Here is a 19,604-nt window from a genome sequence, read left to right as displayed (position 1 = left end):
CAGCTCGAAAAACGAAAAATTGTCACGATCAATCTCTGGAGAGGAGTGAAATAAAGCACCAAGATCATCCCTGAAGCCAAATTTCTTTACAAACAGTAAAATAAAGCACCAAGATCATCAATCTCTGGAGAGGAGTGAAATAAAGCACCAAGATCATCAAGCGAGGTGAGATACAATTTTAATTTTTGAGTTTGAAGCTTGAAAGTTTAGCCTTTGCCTTTTACTCAACTTTCAAGTCTTATTTATTTTCCTTTTTCATGCATCCATCATCCTTGTAGGTTGGCCCCAAAAATGTGGTTCAAGTGGTTACGGATAATGCGTCCAATTGCCGCAAGATGAGTTGCTTGCTTGAGGAGGAGTTTAAGTCCATAGTATGGACTCCTTGTGCCTCTCACTGCCTTGACTTGCTTATGGAGGACATAGGCAAATTAGAGTGGGTGAAGAGTGTGGTGACACAAGACACTCAAATTGTCACTTTTTTCAGTCAAGGCCCTTGCTATCTTCCGCCATCACAGTGACTTGGAGATAAAGAAGCCATCCTCGACGCGCTTTGCCTACATGTGGCTTCTTGTAGAGCGCCTTTATGATGTCATGCCTAAGCTCCAAGTAACAATGGTTTCACTGGAGTAGCAAGAATGGATACAAGGTGAAATACCTTTGCGTGTCAATGAGGCAAAAGCCATTCAACGACTATGCTTGAGAGAGGAGTTCTAGTGCCAGGTCCTTGCCCTAGTCATTGCGGTTACTTCCTTGTATAGGGTTTTACGCTTGACAGACACGGAGGGGGCTACTATGGGGCTCCTCACTCACTTTATGAGAGAGGCCATTGTCGAGATTACCCGCACCACAGTCCTCGATGAGCTTGATCCACAGTATATGCTAACAAGGTAAATAAGATTCAACTTTTCAAGAATAAGTAATAAACTAAAATAGAATGTTGAATCTAAATACTTGTTCTTTCGTTTTTATTATGTAAGATATTCTTTCTTTATTTTAAAATTCACAGTGATCCCCTTGAGACTACTCGACGCGATGCTATCTTGGAACTCATGGAGAAGAGATGGAAGTGGATGAAGAGGCCTATCCATGGCCTTGATGCTTTGTTACATCCTGTCTACAAGGCACTCTGACTTTTCATTGATCAAGAGTTGCTTTCAGCTAGGGATGATTTCTTACCGAAAGCATTACCCGATGATGAGAATGGGCAATTTCAGGTCTTACAGGAGCTCATCAACTATAATGATTAGATGGGCCCCACATTAACCAATGCGGTATGTTGGAGGAGGGATTCTATGGTGAAGCCTCTCTTTTGGTGGGAGTCATTTGCTTACCAACAACCTCACCTACAAAGAGTGGCTTTGAGGATTCTAGCGCAGGTAACCACTAACCACTTGGCACCAAGTTACTAAATTATGTGTAGATACTAGAATCCTGACCAAATTTCTTTACAAACAGTAAAACTTGCAGCCGTATACACCATTCAGTTTCAGGGATTTTGATAGAGCAGGTTGCCATAATAGATGCAGTACTACAGGCTGTTTTTTTGTGTTGAAAAGGAGCCATTGGTTGGAAAAGTACAAAGCAGCCTATTGTACACTTTCATCCGACAAATTCAGGAAGTGCAACCATCTTTTGGGATAGTAGGACAAGTTAGTCCTTAAGAAGGGGATTAATCATTAAGTAAACTCTGAGGATGAAGTAGCATCTTCTCTTTGCGTTATCCAACTACTTCGGACTTCAAGAGGGAAGTTTTGGATTAATCCTCATCCGCCAAACAAGTCACTAATGCTCATTTATACTTTGGATGGCTATACTAGCTAAGACTTTTTAGTTTTAGTGTGAAAACTATCACTTCTAGGTGTGAATCCAAAAAAAGTATTGGGTCTAGGGTTTCATCTTTATTGTATAATCTGTGAGCTTCTAGCCCACTTTTGCACATGTAGGCATGCAAGCAAAGCGCATGCGCTTGGTTAAGATGCACACAAAATCCTCAATGAAAGTCTGGGGCAGTGCCCCTACTTCCAAGGAATGCAATGCCTCCTCTAAGTTAAGCATCCTCTGACCAAAGCTTGTATAGTTGTTCACTTCTTAAAATTTGTGCATTCCTTCAATCACACAAGACTCTTCTGTGTCCTCAAGCCTCAGCCTGCCAACTTGGGTTGTACCAACGGTCCATCCATAGCGGCTCTACAGTAAGCTTAAGCTTGAAAACTGGGGCCATTGGTTGTGTGTAACACGCACATCAAGAGACCATAATCACTCAATTTGTATCTTTTCATTGTGGTTGCTAATGCAACTGTGGTGACTTTCTCCCCTCTCTTTCTCTCACAGGAGATTGCTGGTCCGGCCGCCTGTGGTTGTCCAAGAGGCCGATGGTAGGAGACCAAACAGTATGACTACATCCTGGAAGAATCTTAGCACGGATTGGGCATGGCCCGTAGTGACATGATGCTCTTGGATTGTGAAGATATTGATTTTGCTTCCATCCAAGGAATGTCACAGCGGCAGCCAGAACATAATCTCAGGAGGCACTACATAGATCTTTTAAACCAAGCACACTTTTAAGTAATAATGGGCATGTCAAAGGGAAGATATTGTGGAATCTTCAGGAGTCACCCTTAGCGCAAGGGGACATTAATTGGGGTTCAGAAGGGATGTAGTGTACCAGTGTGGGAAGAAACACTCAGTGTGAGTTTGGATCTAGCACACACGTAAGCCCAGTGGATGGTCACTTGATCCTTTTCCATGGCAGTGAAATTGGGAGGCAAGAAACGTACCTATAGACTCCTCTCTCCACCTGGAGCTTATTGTGGAAGAGGAAGATGAAATGAGGATTGTCATCTTGACAAACGTAGGACCAGTCCAGCTCCTTTCTAAAATTGGATGAAGAGCTTGAATCATTTTTGTAATTGCATGTAAGCTAGACTCTTGGATAAACAGTTCTTCTGGTCCCTCGTGTTGTGACCACTGTATCAGCATCACACTCGCTATTTGGCCTCACATTAAAGGGGGAAGTAGAAAATAGAAGAGCCTAGATCCTGTAGAATCAGCCTGTGGAGTAGTACACTGATGCGGAGCGGGGCCACAATGTCAGGCTGAGGTAGCACCTAGAATGTGAAGTTTGAACCATTGTCAAATAGAACAACCCACTGCAAAAAGACGATTTATGGGATAGGCGCAATCGGCCGCCACCGACACTATTTTCAACCCATAGCCCACGTGCAGTGGGACCCCTGAGGGGCATGGCAAGAGCCCACAGCTTGGCAGCCTCATCCCTGTCTTACCAATTTCGCTACCCTGTCCATTTTGACAGGCGGATTCAACTGCATAAAAAGGCAGCATCTCATACACCCAGCAGTAATGGCAAGCACACAGCATGATCACTCTCATCACGATCAGTCTCATCATATCTAGCTTCCTTGAATGTCTGAGGAGCAGTTTCAGCCCCACAAGATATCCGACACCCTCTCCCTTATTGCTCATCGAGATCCAACGGTGGGGGAATGCTCTCCACCATGCCCAGACCAGAGGACTTTCATCACTGCAGAGCAGCAAGGGAATTTTTACAGAAAGGGAGATTTCAGACCAAGCAAGGGGGAAATCTCAACCAATCGGGTGCCTTGTGCTGCCAGCAAGGCCCCATATGAGATCAAGTGAAAAAGATGCCATGATCCCTTTCTCTCATGAATTGGCCACATTTTCTTTCTGTAGCCCTTGAAGATCCCTGAATCCTGGCCCGAGTGGTCATGAGTGTGTGGATAATATCACACCAGATCTTGCAAATGCACTAGGTATCATAAACCAAAGTGCCCTCCATGGCCTCAGTGCATCTACCCTTCCACATATGCCATGCTATGATGCTAGCAATAATCTCCCGTGCAGTGCCCAACCTCTATGCTAGAGCCTGACTCTGGCATATCCTGAAGAAGACACCATCGACCCAATCCATGGGTAACCCTCATGATCATATCTCTATCGTTCCCTTCAAACCTGATTTGAGGGCCCGACTATGTCAACCAAACAATAACCCCAAAACAAATGTAGGCATCTCTCAAAGTGGGGAGGCACATGACTTGAATAGTTACCCCTGTTCCTGAGAATACCCCAAACCATAAGTGATGAGGCTTGATGGTCTCATGGCAGGGGGCCGACTAAATCTTCCATACTGCGAGAATGCTGATCATCTCCTAGAGAGGGTAGGGGGGGTGTCATCGACACTCATGGAGTTGCCATGATGGCCATCTGTTGGTAAGACAAATCGAGTGCAATTCCAATGCCATCCTGTCGTAGTGTAACCTCATGTGATGAAGTGGTTATCATGTTGGTCCTAAGTAAAAAGGTGCAGCATCCTCCACCAATCCTTTTGAGCTGCTGGGAAATCCCATGAACAGTGTTTTCAAACTCCCATGCTGCGAATGCAGCCATACCTAACCACTGGATCACAGGGAACTTTGTGGAAGGCTAAAAAATCCTCTTGCCACATCCATCTGAATCCCATGAAATATGGACCACCCTCATTAACACTTTTTGTGGCCACCGCTATGTATGAAGGACAGTGCACAAGGGGAGCCCCATCCCCTTCCTGGCCCCAGTAGTAAGATGGTATCATTTGGCATTGCAGGCAATTGCTGTGGCCTTCCCCCCGATGTAAACTGCCTCCAAAAGCAGCCACCCAGAGGGAGGCCCCCTATTTATTTCCAGATTTTTCTCTTTTTGAGGGACGATATCTGTGAGGAAGCAGTACATATACAAGATGTAGGTTGCAATCTTACATGAAGCAACCAGAGATCATCACAGAATGATCAGAAGAGTGTGGGAGAAACCAAATGTCAAAACCAGGGACCAGGGTAGGAGGAAGCAAAAAATGCTATGTAAACCACACCATCATTCCCTGACTCATACTACATATAAGGTGTTAGCAGGTCTATAACACAATTTAAAGACTTTGCTGAGATGACAATAATATTACCTCCAGAAACAATTTCATCAGCTTCCTTTTCATCACTCTTTTTCTTAGTATGTTCACCATGCAAATGGTTATTTGCGTCAAACCATTCTTTTGGAGTGAGACTCAATATAAAGTCTTTGTATTTTTTGCATTCATCGAGTTGCTCTTGAAACTGCAAAAATTTCAAAGGCATTTATGAAGGATCATTAAGGACATGACATGCATGTTCCGACATCGATGAGAAACTAACACAATTTTGTGTTGGCACTCCTACACAAAAATGAGCCAATTGGTAAAAGGTGTATAAACCATCACATGTGGAACATGAAGTGCAAGTTTGAGCAATTAAGTAAATTAGTATCTTGAAGAAACCTTATTAAGATCCTTCTTGATTGTTGCAATGGTAGCATTTAACCTCTTTATATCTGCAAGCTGCACAACTTCTAATCATAAGAGCACACTTTTGTCACCATTTAGGTTACTGTTTATTGTTACATGAAATTCAGTTACTATTTGAATTATTATGGAATAGCTTGGTTGCTTTTTGCTAAGTTTGCACATATCAATACTGCAAAGGTGCGATAAACTCCCACCTTGTCTTGCTTCAATTTTGTCTGTTGCTCTGCCTTCTTAAGGGCTTCTTGCACCTATGTGATAATAAAAACTGAAATTCAGAGAGGAGAGGAGAAAAGCCAAGAGAGGAGGCACATGATACCACATAGAGTAGCACTCAGGCTTTTAATTAAATCTGTGTTACAATACAAGTTTACTTGACCTCCATATATTGGAGTCCTCAAAAACGTCCTTTACTCATGCACAAAGGTGTGGCTATAAGTTAAGACCTCCAAAAACCCCAAAAACCGCTCCAAAAACCCTAAAAACTGCTTTTTGGAGGTTTTTATCGCTCGAAAACCATTCAAACAAGTTTTATATTAGTTTTCTTGCGAGAAAGAGCTTTTCCATGGTTTTCTTCATGGACAAGGCTATAGGAGTTGTGGAGATTACTCATGGGATGAGCGAGTGTTTCTTGGACTTGGACATGGAGAACTTGGACATAGAGCTTGGACATGGAACATGAAGCTTGGACATAAACATGGAACTTGGACATATAGCTTGGGCATGAAGCTTGGACATGAACATGAACTTGGTTATGGAACTTGGACTTGGATCTGGACTTGGACTTGGATTTGGACTTGGACTTGGACTTGGACTTGGATCTGGACTCATTGGACTTGGATTCATTGGATTTGGATATTAGATTTGGTACTAGCCCGGTGAGAGATACTTGTGGGTCATCCCTGTGGTGTGCTCGACATCGACATCGACTTGGATATCCTACATCGGCATATCTGTTTGTTTTGTGTTGATTGATTGTATTGGTCCTGGCGTGGATTGTTTCTGAATAAATTCCTAAAAGGAGGCGGGGCCTATTCCCCGCTCAATGTGGTGTACTGTGCAAGATTCCCATTCCCTTTTCTCTTTCCCCCCTCTCTCTCACAGTCGGAGATAGGGGCTAGTCGGGCATCAGAGGACACTAGACCAAACAGAGGACATTATGGGGACCACTTACTAGAGTTGGGAGCCAGGCATCGTCTCGTTATTTATAACGGGATGCTACAGTGGCCGGGATCAGGAGGGCTGACATGCTTCCCACATGGGGGTCATACACAGACCGGAGGCACGGTGGTAGACTACATTATGGGGTCTTTGGAGGCATCACAGCTTGTCACCTCATTCTCCATTCCACCTCGTCCTATGGGGGCAGATCATACATACTTGGCATTTTCACTAGCCGGATCACCAGTATCACCAGCCCCCCACATACCGACGCCACACACTACCATCTACTTCACACATGACATGGCAGACATATACACTGGCAGAGTAGAGGATGGACTCCTACTCATGGATCCCCTGGCACCTATGGATACCATTACAGCCCAACTGGCATCACTCCTACACACGGCTGCATTACAGAGCTTCCCACATCGTGTACACTCAGGAGAGCCTGCGAGACCTGGGACTATGCCCCAGAACAGATGGTATGATGACGAGTGCAGAGCCCTATACTCACGGCTCCGCATACAGAGAGCCTTGGGAGCCATCACACAGCAGGAGTCGAGGAGAGATATGAGGAGACTTACTCGCCGCAAAAGGCGGGCCTTCGCAGAGATACAGGAGCTAGAGATCTTTCATTTCTTCATGAGTAGAGATAGCCCTGTCTCATGGCGGCACTTCAGAGAGCCCCGGACCCCGACACCTATTGCAGACCCACAGACATGGCACACATATGCAGAGGGCCTATACCATGCCCCACAGTAGCCACCTATACCTCAGCCACAGGAGCCTCGACCTACCACAGCTAGCTTCTTTACCCACTCGATGGTACAGGAAGCTATCCGCCGCCTACAGCATGGACGGGCCACCGACCATATGGGCGTGCAGGGTGAGCATCTCATATATGCAGTAGATTCTTTAGCTCCTTTTCTTGCACACCTGTTTAACAGGGCACTAGCAGAGGGTTTGCCTGCGGAGTGGACGATGCACACCATTGTGCCGATTCACAAAACAGGGGATATGCTCGATCCGAGCAACTACAGGACGGTTATGGTTGGCCACGTGCTGGCCAAACTCTATGGTGCAGTGCTGGAGCAAGAGCTTAGCTTATATGCTGAGCGAGCAGGTTTACGCTCATCAGGGCAAGCAGGCTTCAGGAGAGCTTTCTCTACCCCACTGACCATGTATTCACTTTGAGATGTATGATTGATCAGGCCAGAGTGAGGAAGAGAAAGCTCTATTGCTGCTTTGTGGATTTCCGCAAGAAGGCATTTGACACAGTACCACGAGAGAGGCTCTTTCAGCGCCTGCAGTCTCTTGGCATACCAGCAGATATGACATGGGGCATCTATGCATTATATGAGCAAGTTTTTGGGTGAGTCAGATGTCCAAGAGGTATGTCCGAGACTATTGCTAGCACCATTGGTGTGAAGCAAGGATGCCCACTTTCCCCCACGCTATTTGGGTTATACATTGATGAGGTGGCTGACTTCATTACACGGGGAGGCGGAGATGGAGTTGATTTAGCAGGTACCTCAGTACATATTATGCTCTATGCTGATGATATTGTATTAGTGTCTGAGTCTCCAGGTGGTCTACAGCAGCATCTACATGCACTCGATGATTTCTACACACAGAGGGGTCTTACTGTGAACCTTGGGAAAACCAAGGTTATGGTCTTTCATACATCAAGACACGGCAGGAGTCAGTTGACATTCACTCTCGTAGGATGCCAGGTGGAGGTGGTGACGTCATACGTGTACCTAGGGGTTACCTTCTCTGCAGCAGCCACACGCTTCACCATGGGTTCAGCAGCCAGAGCTAGATTGACACGGGGATATGCAGCATTGGCTATGCTAGAGAGACAGTGTCACCAGGCGCATTTTCAAGAGCCCCGGACGAAGGGGTGGCTATTTGACACATTAGTCACACCGGCATTGATGTATGGAGCAGCGGTATGGGCGCCAGGCCTTGCTACCCATTGGTGGACACAGATAGAGAGACCACAGGCCCTCATGATGGCACGCATGATACGCAGCAAACCGTCAGTACCTCATGACATTATCCGAGCAGAGTTTGCTGCGCCTCCTATGATGGTAGAGGCCATATTTCAGACTATATGCTTGCTAGACAGATTCAGAGAGATGCCACAGGACAGATTGTCATACAGAGCTTTTGAGGCATCTAGACAGCTGGCTGAGGCAGGAGACAGAGGATCATGGTATGCACAGGTCACACATTGGTTCTCACAGCATGGCCTAGACATGGATCATCTACCACAATTCCAGTATGACAGGGATGCACCACATATCCGTCTCTCTCATAGTGAGAGGAACAGAGTATTGAGACAGGATCTATGGCAGCTCTATACACGAGAGACATGGATATCGCCTACACAGCCTCTTCCACCGAAGATGCTATACTACAGAGATCACTTCATGAGTATCGCTGATGATGTATTTATAGAGAGGCCTAGATACATGGAGGGTTTTTTACCACACGGCTCCCGAGTGGCTATTGGTCAGCTTAGAGTTTCATCACACCGATTGGAGTTTGAGACTGGCAGAGCAGCACGGATCCCCCGAGAGGAGAGGGTATGCAGATTGTGCAGAGAGGGGGTGGAGAGTGAGGAGCATTATGTATGCAGCTGCAGAGCATATACAGCCATCAGAGAGAGATATCCCATTTTATTCAGAGAGCCACATTCCCTACGCCAGATCTTTGAGGCAGCAGACCAACGCATACTGGGGAGATTCATTCTAGACATACAACGCCACAGAGAGACATTATTACAGACTCAGACGGCTCCAGAGGGGGGGCGACAGACACAGATTACTACATTTTTTGAGAGATCCATCCCCCTCCCAGCCCCTACACGGCAGGGAATTACTCTCCAGAGAGCAGAGACACTTAGAGCCCGCAGGAGACAGAGGACACCTGGCTTTCAGACACGACGCCTATACCAGAGAGAGATGACAGAGATCAGAGCTCAGTTTCACAGAGAGGGTGCGGAGCGACTGGCTCGCTTCAGAGCACACCCAGGCATGTTCTTCAGGGAGCTATGGACACCCTCTTCACTGATGTATACCATTTTATACCCCCAGTATGGTACAGGATGGAGCTAGCTAGGTTGCATATCATGATTGTATACTCCATGCATATAGCTTTGCATTCTCCTAGTAGTAGAGCTCCATCCCCTGCACACCCAGATTCAGCTTTTTTGTTCAGTACTTTTTCATTTTGTTGGGATGACAGAGGATACCCCATACAGGTACTCCGATTTGTCTCATAGGCCGAGTTCGGTCTTTTGGAAGACGTTAATAAAATCTTTCTTTCTTTCTTTCTCTCCATATCTTTATCTCTTGGACACGTGGTTGAGTTTGTCATTGCACGCCCCGTTGGGCTTACAATGGTATCAGAGCAGCATTTCTCTTGAAGAAACTTTCTGGGGGTGATAGAGCCATGTCAAGAGCAGAAGGAGGGCCTCATGAAGGGAACAACCATGAGAATGATACAAAAATTCTTGATAGGAACCGAGGTCATCATAAGAGTATCATGACTTTCAACAGTTCAAACAGTTTCTCCAAGATGAAGAATTCCTAGATTGGAGAGCAAGGAAGGAAAAGGACCAAAGAAGGGCTCAAATGTTTGCAGATTTCATCAAGGATTGAGTCACTGAAGCCAAAGGAGTTGAAGCTGCTAAAGCCTATCTTTGAGCCACCATTGCAGAAGGATCTACAGCTATCCATTCTATTTCTTATGGAGGAGACAAGGAAGCTACTCCTAGGCCTGCTCTCTCACATGCAGCTTCCTTGGGACAAGTAAGGGAAAGGAAGGCAAAGACGACAGAGAGATATGAAGATCATCAGATCGACATCATGCCAGGAAGTTCGACGAGTGGTTTGCAGTGGTGTTTAGCACATCGCATATTTCGACAAATAAAGCCATGGAAGTTTTGTGGACCAAAGCTGAAACAGAACCCTTCTGAAGCATTGAGACTTTATGCTAGGAAAGGATCAATGTTGGTTATTCTAGATCATTTTGTGGTTGAACATGATGAGATTGCATTGGAGCAGTCTTGAACCAAGAAGGCCATGCTATGGCCTATGAACGTCAAAGACAACAAGGTAGCAGCTGCAGTATCTCGGAGAGTCCTGAGCCATGAGGTTTCTATGGGTTACCCTATGGATTTCACTTTGATGAAGGATCTTTATGCTACCACAGAAGACTTCAAAGATGTTTTGGAATAGATTACAAAATAAAGATTTGGTGACTTTCTATGTCATCAAAAAGGGTTTTCTTATGATACAAACCTAGGTCATGTGTAACACAAGGAATTGAGGCCAAAGTAAAGGAAGAGTGTCATGCTCCATACATGGGGTATAGAGACACTTTGACTACACTTCAAGCTTTGGAGAGCTATTTCTATTGGCCTACTACAAGGAAGGACATTGAACTTTATGATTCAAGAATGTTTGTTTTGTCAGAAGGTCAAGTTTGATCGACAAACACCAGCAAGATTATTAAACCAATTGAATGATCTATGGAAGAATATTGCTATGGATTTTATCTTTGGATTGTCAAAGTCAAGGAATGATGGTATATGGACCTTTTCAGGATGCCAAGAAGATCAACCATGTATGTCATCGGTTGGACCTTTCAAATCATTGGAGGTTATATAATGTTTTCCATGAGAGTTTATTGAAACCATGTGCAGGTTACCCCTAGAGAAACTCGTTTTGAAGGATCCACCAGGGGTGGAAGGGTCAGAAAAGATTGAGTTTCATTTTGTGAGAAAAAGAGAAAAGACCGTGGTCGGAAAGTTCCTCTTGGAATTCGAGAATTATTTACTATTGGATGCCAAATGGATCCCACATAAGTACTTCAAGGACTATTTGTAAGAACATAAGTTTCAGAAACCCTAAAACTGCTCCAAAAACCCTAAATATTGCTTTTTGGAGGTTTTTATCGCTCTCGAAAACCATTCAGACAAGTTTTATATTAGTTTTCTTGCGAGAAAGAGCTTTTCCATGGTTTTCTTCATGGACAAGGCTATATGAGTTGTGGAGATTACTCATGGGACGAGCGAGTGTTTCTTGGACTTGGTTGGACATGGAGAACTTGGACGTAGAGCTTGGACATGGATTTGGGCATGAAGCTTGGACATGAACTTGGTTATGGAACTTGGACTTGGATTTGGACTTGGACTTGGATCTGGACTTGGACTTGGATTCATTGGATTTGGATATTAGATTCGGTACTATCCCGGTGAGAGATACTTGTGGGTCATCCCTGTGTGGTGTGTTCAACATCAGAGATCTTGTGCCTTGACATCGACATCGACTTGGATATCCTACATTGGCATATCTATTTGTTTTGTGTTGATTGATTGTATTGGTCCTGGCCAGCATGCCCATGGATTGTCCCTGAATAAATTCCTAAAAGGGGGCGGGGCCTGTTTCCCGCTCAATGTGGTGTATTGTGCAAGATCCCCATTCCCTTTTCTCTTTCCCCCCTCTCTCTCTATATCTTTATCTCTTGGACACGTGGTTGAGTCTGTCACTGCACACCCCACTCGGCTTACAGATTCACCATGCCCGTGACATGGTGGGTGACATGTAGCCTATCAAATTGCCCCGTTGTCCAATTGACAAGTGCTAGTTGTCCGGTTGACAAGTGTTGGCCATCTAGCTGTAAAGTGACAAGTGGCACTCCAAGCTAGTGATTGATTGATGGAAGTACCTACCCACAGCCAACCTCTTCGTCGGCTACATGCTGTCCATGGCATTTACCAAGTCTATCTCTTACCTTGGAGGGCTGCCACTTGCACACCATCAACAAGCGGGTAGCATGTCCCTAATAATGGCAATCAATGGCGCGTTGCACAAGTGCATCCCTAATATTGGCAAACAATCAGTAGTAGGTTGCACAAGGAATCACGTACCACGTTCAATGGCGGGCACTGCATTGCCCAAACGCTACCCGAACGGTGCATCTAGATTCTACTCACACGGTGGTTGGGCCACTTGTATAAATGAGCAACCTTGGGACTGACAAGGGAGCAATTAGTGTAGTGAATGAATGCAATTGTTCTTATTCCTCATTGCTATGTACCGTGTGTCTCTTTCCTTCAAGTGTGTACTACTAAGTGTCATCTTGCTAATTGCATGTTGTCACTGTCTCTTCGGTGTAGGTCAAGCGTAGTGTCTTGTTAGAGTGTGCGTGTGCATAGTGGAGCGGGCAATGTAGCCACTCGTCTCCCTAGCCAAGCAGCAACTCCTAGAGGCATACTACCACAGAGTGAAACCATGACACAGTCCAGCCACAAACCCTAGTGTGCTAGGCAACAAGGCTGCTACAGAAAGAGCCATGAAGCAATAGCTCACTACCGCTTGCACTCCACAGCAAAATTGTGTTGCAGAGCGCAAGAATCACGCTATTGTTGAGATTTCAAAGAGTATGCTTAGTGGCTAGAATCTACCTAACTATTTCTGGGTTGAGGCAGTTAACAAGCTGTGTACATTCTTAATAATATTACACCTACTCGGGTGAGAAATCTTCATCTGCACACTTGAAAGTTTTTGGGTGTGAATGTTATGTACATATTCCAAATCTCAGAGGAAGAGAAAAAAGAAAGAAAGAAAGTTATATTAACATCCACGCAAGACCCCAAGGGCCTATGAGACCAAAAGTAATACAATGGTACCAAGGATATACTAAGCCATGGAAAACTGAAAGAAAAAGTAAAATGAAAACATCTGACAGTACATGTGATCAACAGATGATCCTGTGTAGAGTGAGATATGTTGTGATCAACTAATGACGATACACCCGCGTCAGCCAGAACCGATCTTGATGGTGGAGAGAGAAAGAAAGAAAGTTGTATTAACGTCTTCAAAAGGCCAAAATGACCTATGAGACCAAAAGGTTACATCATATCCATGAGAGAGAGTATTGCACGATTCAATGTTGACTTGTTTGATATCTGGTCCTCAATATGAAACCATCCCCTGTAAGCCTCATGAAAGTATCCATGTAGTATTGTCGTTTGTCTGAGAGTGGCTCATGTGTTGTGATCCAGGTATCCTGTATGTATAGTCCCATGGGAGAGTTAAATCATATCTGATCACTTGATTCTTGTCATCCTGAGGCCACCTGATGAATGGGGAGTCTGGGTCATACTAGAGTGGAAGGAGGTGATCCATCCAGAGTCCCTACCTCGTGAACCAAGTGCATACTCAGCTATACCATGACTCGTGCCCTTCTGCTGTAAGCTTCTGGGAGGACTGTAGAGCGAGCCTCGGGCCGTGGCGCTGATCCTGTGAATGTATGTGACTGTCTCGAAGAGTGCCTCTACTACCAGGATAATATCATGTGGTTTGCCGCATATCATACAGGATAGCATCACGACCTGAGGCCTCTCTATCTTCGGCCATTTAGCCACTCCTCGGTTCCTGGAATTGGGCCTAGAAGCACTCTCTCTCAATGAGAACGAGAAAAGCATGCCCTCGTATCAGTCTAGCTTCTGCAGACAGCATGGCTCATTGAGAAGTGTGGTCCGGTAAAAGTGACTCCCAAGTACACATATTGATATGAGTGTGCCATCTTAGGTTTACTGTGAGATCCCACTGTACACAAAAGTCCTGTAATGTGTCAAGATGCCTCTGAAGAGCCTCTGGAGAATCTGCAATAAGTAAAATGTCATCAGCATAAAGTAGTATGGAAACAAGGATGCCTGCTAGTGATACGCCTCAATGAAAACCGAAATCTCGTCAATGTAGAGGCCAAAGAGAGTGGGGCACAGTGTGCATCCTTGCTTCACTCCGATGGTACTGGAGATCTCTGATAATCCTCCTGGGCATCTCACCCGCCCTATGACCAACTCATATAATGCAATGATCCTCCACTATGTCGGATGGTACCCCAAATCCTGGAGTCTCTGTAGTACTAGCTCGGGGCACCATATCAAAGGCTTTGCCGAAATCCACAAAGCAGCAGTAAACCTGCCAGTGTCATGTTCTGGCCTCCCCTATGATGGCTCGAAGGGTGAAGATGTGATCCAAAGTGGAGAATGCCCTACAGAAGCCTGCCTGCCCTGATGGTCTATGCCCTTGTCTCTCTCCTAGTGTGCTAAGCTCCATCTCAAGTACTCACCCATAAAGTTTGCCCGGTGTGCGGCCAATCATAATAGTCCTGTAATTGTTGGGGTCCATGGGAGAGAGCGAGAGAGAGAAAGAAAGAAAGAAAGAGTTATATTAACGTCTTCAAAAGACCCAAAGGGTCTATGAGACCAAAATGATGTGTACAGTGTCCATAAAATCTCATCATGGATGAAATAAGAAAAAGCAACAGTCAACGAAAACTGAAAACTGAAAGCTAACATCTCAGACTCTGAGATTACACAAGATGCAAAATCTGAGATTGCACGACTCAATGTTGGCTTGTTTGATTCATTTCTTACACCAAGTACATGCCTTTCTGTAGGTTTACAACCTTATCTTTTGACCCAAATGAGAGATACCTTTTCATCATTTTGTTTCAAGAAGGCTTCGAATTGTGCTGTATCTTCCAAAAGCATTTCTTCACTCTTCCTTAAAGCCTGACATGAGCATTTAGATCCAGTCTTCATCTCTTAAAAGTCACTTAGATATGGTATGAGCATGTTTTCCTTCATCCTCAAATTAAAGTTTATTTTTTCAGACATTACTGAGGCAAACTGAGGTATACAAGAACTCAAAGATCAATAGATCATATGCATCCAACAAAATGAAGGTAGATTGTCAAGTTGAATTTAATATTAAGCATCTTCTTGCATGCACCACCACAACTGAGATTGAAGTGATTCAACTCCTCAAGTTGGGACTGGAAGTTCATTCTCATGTTATAGAACTCTACAAGACAAGGGAAGTTCCCACTAGATAGGGACACCTTCTTTGTATTACCTTCCCAAATGCCAGGTCTTTCTTCCTGACAATAAGGAGGGAGAAGATACTCCACGCTGCCTTTCCTTAAATGTTTCAGCAAGTCATCTCCTACCTGAGCATTCCGCCTTAGATTATACAAATCCTGTACTAAATGTTGCCATTGTCTCATGCAAGCTGCAAGCTTAAAAAGCACCACGAAGATTTCATCTACGGTTGTACCACAGTAGAAAGCAAGGACCTGCTTCACCATTACCATCGTTTTTTGCAATTGAGAGGCCATCTATGCTATACAGAAGCTTGTGAGACCAGGTGGTGTTTTGAATCTTGATCCCAATGCTTTGGGGATATTCTCATCTTCAATATGTTTCACAATAGCTCACTCAGGGATGGAATGCAGATTAACTGGTCGTCTACCTTTGATAAACAGGACAGTCCTAAAGGCTTACGAAAGGATATCTACTGAGAAGAGATTCTACACATACTACACCTTCCCCATGACACCTCCTCCATGGTCTAGAGTGAAGGATTAACCCATTGGACCTACGGGTGGGACGCATGTAGGTCCATGCTAAGTGGCTCCACCTGCCACCCTCCAAACCTTAGGGATCCTCATGCAAGGGCATGCCTGTCGAGGCCCTAAAGAATTCCACACACAATGGGGAATTAGATGCTGTTTGGGCCAGAGAAGATGAACACCATTATCATTCTATCCTCTGCTCATTAAATTACTTAGCAATTGCCCCAACAACTCACTTGTCTTCCTTCAATGATCAACCCTAAACCATTCATATCCAAACAACCTCCTAACGTCATCTATGACTGGTACTATCCTCATTGAAGTTCTTGTGCATCATCCATGACCATAAACACGTGCATGTTCTCAATGAACCCCATCTTTCACCAAGTACATACCAAAACTATGAGATAACCTTCCATAGGCATCATTTGACCCACATATGGGTGCATGAGCTAACCATCAAACTCCCTTATGATCCATAAAATGAAAATTCAACATTAATCAAAAAACATAATGGTGCACAAGATAATCTCAATCTCTTTCTTTTACACATGCATGTGGGGAATCCCAAGACTTTGCACATAAAACCTTTATCAATGCTTGAACCTTAAAGCTTTGATTTACATGGTGCCAAGCCTCATGAAACATACATGGATTCTTGCCTCCTGCAGAATCATTGAAATATATAAAGTTCAAGACATATAGCTTAAACCTTCTCATTGAGAAACCGAAGGTCCAAGGAAATGCGTATATACATAGGCCGTGCACTGTAGCCATCAAAGTGACCTGTAGCCACCAAGGGTGTCCACATGGTGGACCATCCACCGCAACATGATGTGGCAGTGACTGTGGCAATGAGTCCACGGAGGCCCTAGCATTGGATCATCAAGTGGAGACGCACCACCACAACGGACACATTGAAGGCTCCAACGGCACCGACTAACACTCACTGCATCTCTAGAGATAGGAGATTCCACCAAAGGCTACGCTGCCACCCAAGGCATCCACCAAGGATAGGAGATGCCACCGACTTGACCTCACGCATATATGGCCCTCCTCCCACCTTAGAGGACATCCTCATCCTGCAGCCTTATCTCAATTGGAGGACATCCTTATGCTCATCCTTCATACCACTTGTATCCCTTGTTCTATCATCAGCTTGTGCTGTGTTGGCCTCTTCAATGTTACCTCTGCTGAGTGTGCACGGTATAGTGAAGGACATATATCATTGTTCTCTGAGTAGTGCAAGTGTTTTCATTCCTTCCACAGTCTCGTCTCTTCTTGTGTTGTGTTTCACTGCATAGTGTCTTTTGTGTGGTGCCGTGAGCCTCCAGGATTCCGGACATACTGTCCAGAGAAGAGCCACCACGTAGTGTGCCGGGCAGCCAGCCCCGGTACAGGTACACTAAAATTTGGCACGCCGGGTGGGACTCTCGAAACTGGGAGTCCTAATAGCTCACCTTTTCTTTTGCGTTGCTCCTCTTTTGTTGTGTCCTCTTTTCGTGTCGTATTGCGTCCTCTTTCTGTGTTGTGTCCTCTCCACATGCCCAATACATGCACCCGTGGTAGTCTAGTGAGACCATCCAAAAGTCCCCTCTCAATACGCCGCTCTACAGTCGGAAGAGGTTTAGCTGCTTGCCACCTAGGGAACCTCCTCCACCCCTTCCTATCACGGCTAACCTTGGTGACCCCACCCTTAGCAACGCGGGAGGCCAAGCCAACCCTCTTGGTCCAGCAAATCCTCCTGGCGTAGAACCCCTTTCCACGGTGCTGGGCCGAGTCACGTCAAGCTTCCCACCTTCAAAGGATCATCCACTGAGGATGTGGATGACCACATCTGACAGTTCATTTCCATTTGTAAGAGCCGAGGTCTTGAGTGGGAGGATGCCTTCTTGGTGCTCTTCCCATCCACTCGCCAAGGTTCTGCAGACAAGTGGTTCAGTCAGTTTCTGATCGACCACTTTACAGACTGGACCACTCTGAAGGACACATTCCTCCTAACGTTCCATCCTGGTAACTATGAGGACCGCATTCTCCAAGAGCTAGGGAAGCTCCAACTGCCACCAGGGGAGAGAGTGTTGGAACTCGCTTACCAACTTACCCTGGCGACTTCATGGTGCGTCAGTGGGTGACACAAGCCTTACCCAGATCCACCCAACGGAAGATTCGGGAGAGTCGGCCCACACCAACAACATTGTTGGAATTCCAGGACTAGCCTCCCAACTTGAAAATGCACGACTCATGTTTGAGCGTGATGTCGGCTCTGCACATCCAAGAGTGACACAATCGGATGACCCGGTGGCACAGCTGAAGCGGGAGCTGGAGGAACTCAAAGTGAGCCAGAAACCTCCTAGTGAGGAAAGTACCTTGCTCTAGCTTAAAAGGGAGACTCAAGACTTGAAGACCCAACATGATGCCAAGAAGGGGCTGTGGTGTGCTATATGCCAGTCAGTTGGACACACCGTCCAAGAATGCCCAAAAAGGAAGAACTACTGCTCCTTTTGTGAAAAAAAAGGAAATGAAGATAAAGATTACTACTACCTCAAGTGGTTCCGTCAACTCCATCAACAACCACCTCCCGCCTCAGCAGTCTCCAACCTTGCCCCTTATGCTACACTTGCTGTTGCCGTTCCACAACCCTTCCATGCTGCCACACCTCCTCCTTGACCACCCACTCCCCAAGTGACCTACCTTCCACCACTCATCCCAACTCCTGTCCCAACCACCATGGCAACCGCCCCAATGAACCGTCCTATTTGCCCTCCCCGACCTCGCAATCGTCCCGTCCTTTGCTATAGATGTGGGGAATACGGTCATTACCAAAGTCGTTCCCTTCTTGAAGGTGCTCCGCCCTGCCGGCATTGTCCAGAATCCAAGGATCATTATACCCGGGATTGTCCCAATCAAAGGGCATCCACATCCTCCCACTTCACATTCCCAACTCCAACCACCCACTTAGTCTCTGAAGGACATACTCCACTCAAAGACATCCTTCTTCCATAGAACACCCTCTATCCACTTACCACCCTCCCTCTCCCACTCTTGGGGTGTCCGTCACAACCCCCACACCTACCCATGAGGATCCACCACAATGGTCACCAGATCACAAAGGAAGGCCATGCCTCAAGAGCAACAAGGGGATGAGCCTGATGATAAAGCTTTGCCTATTTCCCGCACAGTCATAGATCAGTCCTTCTTGCAGGCCTTCAAGGACCTCCACAGCCAACCTTCCGTGTCGGACAACCCACCTACCTCTTTCTTTCTACATTCCAAACCAGAGCTCACACTTTTCTTTGTGGAGGATTTACTCAAGGGAAATACCCTATCAGTGAACTTCTTTGATCTGCTTTGGATTAGTCCGAACATCCGACAATGTCTCAGTACACTATTGGAGCAACTCAATGGCATGTCTCAGTACACTACCGCCAGATCTTGCTCTCGCTTTGGCATGGAGGTGAAGGAATGCAAATACGCTATGTGCCATCATCATCAGCCTCACTGATTGGTGATAATCCTGATTCTATACTGCCATAGCTTATGAAGCATGGCAAGTTCTTAAGAACCTGAGGAATCACACCACGATACATGCCTTGAGAATTAGGTTGCAACAAAAACGCATTCTCAAGGAGAAGTATCAGAGCAGTTCATATCACGGAGA

At 45.6% G+C, this 19,604-nt stretch overlaps 1 protein-coding gene across 5 annotated transcripts in view; it reads right to left on the bottom strand.

The window, feature by feature from the left end:
• Positions 1-19,604, bottom strand: part of LOC147625818 (cilia- and flagella-associated protein 100-like) — a 131,337-nt gene that overhangs the window by 25,107 nt on the left and 86,626 nt on the right. For 4 of the 5 annotated variants that reach the window (XM_086817387.1, XM_086817392.1, XM_086817391.1 and 1 more), the window contains 4 exons: positions 15,027-15,104; positions 5,542-5,595; positions 5,321-5,380; positions 4,970-5,120 (listed from right to left, as the gene is read on the bottom strand). In XM_086817387.1, coding sequence (XP_086673513.1) covers positions 4,970-5,120; positions 5,321-5,380; positions 5,542-5,595; positions 15,027-15,104 — 343 coding nt within the window. The remainder of the gene's footprint in view (positions 1-4,969; positions 5,121-5,320; positions 5,381-5,541; positions 5,596-15,026; positions 15,105-19,604) is intronic. The other variant, XM_086817388.1, reaches the window with a different exon arrangement.

Source organism: Cibotium barometz, chromosome 23 (assembly GCF_041138505.1).
Source record: "Cibotium barometz isolate CiBa-2024 chromosome 23, ASM4113850v1, whole genome shotgun sequence".
Classification (NCBI taxonomy): Eukaryota; Viridiplantae; Streptophyta; class Polypodiopsida; order Cyatheales; family Cibotiaceae; genus Cibotium; species Cibotium barometz.
This window is presented reverse-complemented; position numbering and strand designations above follow the sequence as displayed.